The sequence below is a fragment of the Limulus polyphemus genome, unplaced genomic scaffold, assembly GCF_000517525.1.
Source record: "Limulus polyphemus unplaced genomic scaffold, Limulus_polyphemus-2.1.2 Scaffold626, whole genome shotgun sequence".
Classification (NCBI taxonomy): Eukaryota; Metazoa; Arthropoda; class Merostomata; order Xiphosura; family Limulidae; genus Limulus; species Limulus polyphemus.
This window is the reverse complement of record NW_013666236.1, coordinates 332,749-340,377: the sequence shown is the minus strand read 5'-3', so window position 1 is coordinate 340,377 and position 7,629 is coordinate 332,749. Positions and strand designations below refer to the sequence as shown.

At 32.0% G+C, this 7,629-nt stretch overlaps 1 protein-coding gene across 1 annotated transcript in view; it reads right to left on the bottom strand.

Moving 5' to 3' along the window:
• Positions 1-5,472: 5,472 nt before the first annotated feature.
• LOC106459552 (low-density lipoprotein receptor-related protein 2-like) overlaps positions 5,473-7,629 on the bottom strand; it is a 248,405-nt gene continuing 246,248 nt past the window's right edge. Inside the window, exon 78 of the mRNA XM_022386057.1 lies at positions 5,473-6,913. Coding sequence (XP_022241765.1) covers positions 6,572-6,913 — 342 coding nt within the window. The 3' untranslated portion in view covers positions 5,473-6,571. The remainder of the gene's footprint in view (positions 6,914-7,629) is intronic.

Sequence of the window (7,629 nt, the reverse complement as noted above, 5' to 3'; positions counted from 1 at the left end):
TATAAAAGTTGTAAAGTTTAAAGTGACGACAAACATACTGACCTTGGAATTACTGTGTACTAAAAGTTTGTATCGAGAAAGAATAAATTGGTTTAATCAAGAAAGGACTTGTATCGCTGAAGTTCCTCGAAAAGAATTTCTACCGGGAATTAATAAACAAGCAGATACGCAACAGTACCAATAAACATCTTTAATTACGGAAGTTTCATAATTTTTCAAATTCTATCATCAACGTTAAAACCTCAAAAAAGTTAGTTCACAATATTCTAACTACAAAAAATAACATTAACTATTGAGCAAATCTTCGTGTTCAATCGAAAGTTCGGAAAGAACATATTTAAACGGTAGCAATATAATGGAATATGCTGATAATACGTGCAACATACACATGTTTAATAAACGACATTGTTAAGAGAAACTATTATGGAGAAAGGATTTAATATAAGTATAAACACTATATCTTTAAAATAATAATAACTATCAAATGAAAACAATGAGAATCTGGAATTAATTATATTAAAGTCAACAGGGAGGAGTCGTTATTATGTAGTGTTGTCCCTTTATGATAAACTAGTATTATATAGAAGATACGTTGATGATACATTTCTATTCTTTCACAACACTGAGGGGCCCGGCATGGCCAGGTGGATAAGGCGCTCGACTCACAATCTGAGGGTCGCGGATTCGAATCCGCACCCCACCAAACATGCTCGCCCTTTCAGCCGTGGGGGCGTTATAATGTGACGGTCAATCCCACTATTCGTTGGTAAAAGAGTAGCCCAAGAGTTGGCGGTGGGTGGTGATGACTAGCTGCCTTCCCTCTAGTCTTACACTGCTAAATTAGGGACGGCTAGCGCAGATAGCCCTCGTGTAGCTTTGCGCGAAATTCCAAAAAACAAACAAAAAAAAACAAACACAACACTGATCAGGCCAGTAGGTTTTAGAATACCTAAACGCACAACATTCATGAACGAACTTTATATGTGTGAGATGGAAGAAAACAATAACGTAGATTTTTATATGTCCGAGTAAACAAAATAAACAATCTTTTTGCTATATTTATTTACCGTAAGAAAACATTTACTGGCTTATACACTCTGTTCGACAGTTTAATATCAGACTCCTTCAAACATAACCTTGTTCTAAATCTTCTAAACAGAGCCTATAATATCTGTTCTGAATACTTCTGTCGTCACTCAGAAAGTTCAAAAATTCACATTACAAAGTAATGGTTATTCCCTTAATTTTTTACACTCTATCACACGAAAATTTTTAACCAATAAAATTGAACATACAAAAAGCTACACACTGTCTCAAAATACCCACTAGTTCTTATCAATCCTTTCATTGGCAAACAAAGTTTTAAACACAAATATCAAATTAAAAAAAATAATCAAAACATATCACCCACAAATTATGCTAAGTTTAGTATTTACGTCAAAATTTAGAATTAAAAATATATGTTTAAAACCAAAGACACTACCCATTCCTATGCGCTCGTGGGTCGTATATAAATACACTTGTGGCAGTTGTAAAGCAACCTGTATTAGTAAAACAACATGTCACCTACAAATACGAGCACGTGGGGAATTTCAACAATCTAAGTAATCCACTTCAGTCTTGTATGAGATTGCGCAGTGAGAATTAGAAGAGAATAGAAAACTTTAAAATTCTCGACTCCGGAATAACAAATTACGATTTGTTTGAAGTTAAGCACAAAGCAACAAAATGGGCTCTCTGCGCTCTGTCCACCATGGGTATCTAAACCCTTATTCTAGCGTTGTAAGTCCCATGAGGGTATGAGGATTGCTATGGGGGTACACAAATTACGAACTCTTTTTTTTTATTTTTAAAGAAAGCCTTTCTATTTTCAATGATCACCCAACACTGAATAATAACACCAACTCCTCCCTGTGGTCAGTAATGTAATCAATTCCAGATTCTCAGTTTTTATTTTTTTATTATTGTTATTTTAAAGATACAGTGTTTATATTTATATTTAAGCCTTTCTTTATAATTTTTTCTCTTAACAATGTTACGTATTAAACATGTATATACCGCACATTTTATCGTACATTCCATTATATTGTTACTTGTTAAAAGTTCTTTCTAAACCTCCGATTGAATATGAAAATTCGCTCAAAAGCTAATGTTGTCTTTTGTAGACAGAATATTGTGAACTAACTTTTGTTTTGTTTTAATGCTAATGACGGAATTTGAAAACATTCCGAAACGTCCGTGATTAAAGTTTATTTGTTTTGAATTTCGCGCAAAGCTACACGAGGACTGTCTGCGTTAGCAGTGTAAGACTAGAAGGAAGGCAGCTAGTTATCACCACCAACTCTTGAGCTACTCTTTTACCAACGAATAGTGGGATTGACCGTCACATTATAACGCCTCCGCGGCTGAAATGGCGAGCATGTTTGGTGGGACGGGGATTCGAACCCGCGACCCGTGATTAACGAATTTTTGTTTTGGTGTTACCGTGTTTTTAATGTTTAAGATAATTGTAACTATAAACTAATTGCTATGGGGAACTCTGATTGAAAGCATTCATTTCCGAAATTTCTGATCATTTTAAAGAAGAAGTACTTTGTGCAAATTTAGTAAAAATACAGTAGTAACACGTCAGTATAATAACTCACAGTGGCTAAAGAATTAAAACAATTAAAGACGTTTTGACAGGCCAAGCTTGTCATTCTAAAAGGATGGAGTAAAACTGTTTTTAGTCTTGTACGTTCAGGTTCAAAATGATCTTAGAGGGGTCACCGTTCCCTAACGGTAATAGAGTGCAAGAACTAATAATAATAAAAAAAAAGGACTTTGAAATAATGTTGAGTATATTTCCTCTATTTCTAAACATTTCTGTTGATTGTTTTATATTCCGTTGATGAAAGAATTTTGATTCAGCAACTATCTTTGATTGATCGAAATTAATTTGTGGTTGGTTAAGTGAACATGTGGCGCTAAAGTCGATTTTTCTATTTTATTTTTTTTCCTTGGACGGTAGACTTCGTGTTCCTTTAGGCTTTACTACAATTGCAATATACATGTTTCTTTGACCAATAAAAGTACGATTACAAGAAGGAATGGAATAATAACCCTGTCTGTAGTGGGCTGATGTCTTATCTTTCCCTTTATCAGATCTATTTAAAAGGATGTTCACTGGCTTATAAGCTAGTTTAATTCTATATAAGCCGTTTCAAAACAACACCCATTTTGTTTGATATCAGTAGTTAGTAGGTTATAATTAGACAAGGGCAATATGATATATCTTAATCCATCTACGGTTATTTGGTTCACTTTGTTGTTTAATATTTTCACTTTCAGTTTTGTTGAACAAATTACATATTAACTTCGGGTTTCATTCTCATGGAACAACATTTTTGAGGTAGTTCAGTTCATCATGAATGGCCTTTTCGTCACAACAAGCATTCAACATACGCCTACCTGATCTTGTTAATTTATGTGACCATCACTTACCAGAAGATCAACTTGATGTGCTATGTTTGGATTAAATTTTTCTACCTCTAGAAGCAAAGTCTACAACGAAGAAATCGTTAATAAAATTGAAGCAAGAATGCGTGATTTAAATACAATTGACCAATTAGACTCGAGGTTTACAAAATCTTAAGAACTAATCGGATTCCAAACCATAATCTAACTACATCAGAAAATAATTCACTGAAAGACTTGTAGAACAATAAAGAGCTTATTGTAACAAAAGCTGAAGAAGTGGGAAAAATAGCCTGAACTATTCTTTGGTCAAATATTTAGTGAACAGACTATCATTGCTAGTTGATTTAAATAAATATACTGTTACGTATCTGCTCCTTGTTAATTTCCGGTATAAATTCTTTCCGAGAAACTTCAGCGTTACAAGTCCTTTCTTAATTAAAGCTAGTTTATTCTTTTTTGATACAACTTTTTAGTACACAGAATTTCCACAGTCACTTTAAAACTTAACCTTCGCTTGACTCAATTATCTATCTCTTCAATCGCACTGGTTTTTTTCGCCAGGCTTATATACTAAAAAAGATGGCGCCTCGAACGAACTAGAGTTTCCAGGAAAATTCACGATCCTTCAAAAAACTCCATTGCACATGCTCCCAGCGTCGTGTTACTTCCGCTGTCATAACAATACTATAAAAACTTGATACCAAGTTAACAAATAAAGTAAAAGTATGATGTCCTTTGACTTAAAAAGCTTATTCACCAAGGTTTCAATAGATGGAACTCTATATGCATTATTTAAAAGATTAGATGAACGCTTACCTCACCTACTGTTATGGGGCTTTTTGAAGATGCGAGTCTTTTCAAACACTCAGCAGCCATTTCTCAAGTGATGAATGCTAATGTGATAGATTCAGGAAATTTTTTGATCGTGTTACTTGCTGTAAGTTCCAATGTCTTGTCAGAATGAACACAGTAATTGAAAACGATGGTGGCCATTTCCAGAAATCAATGGAATGATTCCCACGAATTCTTATGCTTGTATCCAAGACATTTTGTCTATATGTTACATGCATTGAAATAAAGACTGTTTCAAATACCAGTATGAACTTTATAGCCGCTATGTCAATTACTTATGTTGATTGGATCTTGAAACTAGAAATATGTATGTCAATGGAGAACTCAAAACCATTCTTTAGTTGCAAAATGCTTAACAATTATTTTTTTTTTTATCAGAAAGTTATCTAAGGAACAGTAACATGTACAAAAATGTGAAGAGGCTACAATTGTTAGTAAAGAAAAAAATAAAGACTACAAAATGATAGCTCTGTCCACAAAAAAAGTAATCAATATAACGCTAAGAGAGAGAAAAACACATTAATGATGAACAAGTCTCAAAGTTTGTAGAAAAAAAAACTTGAAACAAAATAAATACATTCAATTAATAGGAATTTAAAACAATGAAGGAGAAAAACAGCTTATGTGTTGATGAAGCTTATAAACAGTTCATAATCAACTCCGAGATTTAAGATTGATCATGTAAGGTATTGTAGAATTTTTACAAGAATTGGAAATATTCGAGATAAAGGACAATGTTTGAAATATAATATAAATGTTAATTGATGATTAAATACAGTTTATATAATATTTGACATTACATGTATTTAACAAATATCAAAGATAGATATTTGCAAAAATAAGAGGTTGTGTAGATCTTGTATTAGTCTTTTTTTGTGTACAGTATCATGACTGTCAAGTTTTCAAAGACGAGAAACAGAAGATTATTTCCAGTTATGTGAAGTGCATAAGACTGTTTCAACTTTTCTTCATTTCTGATTTTGAATGAAGGTCATCTATCTGAAATCTACTGTTGATCAGTCGATGACAGAAAACTAATTTTTTGGTAAAAACTTTCTTCTTAGTTTCACACCAAGTGATATTAATACATTGTTCTTCCCATTTCAATCATAACACAAAAGATTTACCATTAATTAATTATAAAACTTTATTTTCTTTTCCAAATTTTTTCTTTACATTCACATAATTAATTCATGAATAGCTTCATGAACAACATGATCGTGGCTAAATGTAACATAATTTTTAATATTATTCCCAACTTTTGAAGATTGCCATTTTCAAGACAAAATTTCAGATACGTTAGTTTTAAAGATTTGATATAAGAAATGTATTCCTCAGGGTCTTCTCTGAATAACAATAAAAGAAACAATAATAAGTCCGTGTAATTAATAAAATTATATATAACAAGCACACCATGTATGTGAACATGACTATATCATAGCATAGTTCTATCATGAAACAGGTGGAAAAGAAGGAAGAGGGCTTTTGTAACTGAACATACATGAACCTAATTTAAATTATATGAAAGATCACAGAATTTCACTCATCCTTACTATTCCACCTTTTATTACAACACTGTAATGGACAGTTCAGTTAGACCAAATCAATGGCCTTTATATATATAATATATACGTTTTGTTTGTTTGTTTTTCTCAAAAGCATGTAACAATTCTTGTCAACCTGGTTTGAAAATCCACAGATCCAATAAAACAATCTTTCTTGTTTCTTGGCACACTTTGGACCATTTAATCAATCCGATTATTTTGCTACAAGTTTTGATTTTTAGCATAATTTTACAGTTAAAATTTTAAAATACATCACTGATATAAAACTAATATTAATGTAAAATATATGAAAAAAATTCTTGTTTTATATAGAATCCATGTGATGAATAAACCCCATATCAGAAAATGAGAGGAGAAACAAGACCTTTCTTCATAGTATATTGACCTTAACCTAATGTTAAAAAAAGTACATGCAATTTACATGGTAATATATTTCTTCAAATACTTTAAGAATCATGCTATTTACAACTATCAATGGAATGTTTAGCTGTTTTAGGCTTGAAGGTTTAGTGACCACAACTATTTCTAAGAATCCCTGCTATTTCCTTGTAGCCTTCATTATCTTATGGACAAGTCTGATGCTTGTATCTCATTAGGAAGACTCCTATATTGGCATTAGCTGGCACTCGCTGTACAGTAGGCATAAAGGAAAGGTTGGTTTTATTAGTAAGATGGAAGCAAGTTTTCAAAATGTCCTAAAACTCAGACTTGTCTTCTTCAACCAATTTTTGTGTATCTTTACCTGTGTCAACTAATGTAGGATCCAGAGATGATTGACGCATCTGGACTTGTGGTGATGAACGTTGTACAATACTAGATGGTGACAAGACTGCAGACTCTGGGGTGGATTTGTTGTTGCTACTATTGTTCAGTTCTAATGATAATTTTTTATTAACAACCTCTGCTGGTACCTCATACAGCCCACCTTTTTTACCAGACTCCACACCAGATCCCATATTGATAGCATCATACATTGGATTACTGAAGTCCGTAGGATTGTTGATGTCTCCAAAATTAAAATCTGCATCTAATGGCTCCTGAAAAAGTCATCAGTCAGAGCGAAATAAGTTATAGTAAACTTACTAACAAATAATAACTTTCATAAATTAGTTTAGAAGAAACTGCATGAAGCATCCAAATCAAATAAAGAGAAATAGAAAATGCAAAAAATTTTGAAAACTATACATATAGGTACAAATAGTATTAACTAAATAACCAAAGTAATAATTACAAGTATCAAAAACAAAAAATAGACTTACCAAAATCCAGTTAAAAACTGGAGCACAATTTAGTTATTTTCTATATTATTAAAAAAAATATTTCTGACAAAAGTAGAAATGATTAGTAACTAGTGATATTAAATCCATGTTCATTAATTGACAGTAATGTTCCAACTAAAGGTTTTTACACATTCCACTGTTGAACATATAAAAAAATATTAGTTCCACACCCAGATAAAAGTGTGAGACCCTGTAACCAAAGCACTTTTGAAAAGTGGACTTTTCTTCATCAGAGAAGAATTAGAACCCAGTTAACAGAGTATGAGATGACAAAAAAACGTTATTTCTGTTAATGTAACTAAGTTATGAGAAATAAAACCACTGTTCAAAATAAATAAATGACAGTTGACTTAAGCCCTTTTATTTTATTTAACATTGTATGTTACCATAGATTTCAAAAGTTAATAAAAGTTTAAGTAACTTTATTATATACACCTGGAAAAAAGTTAAGCACCCCCGTGTTTTTTTCAAGT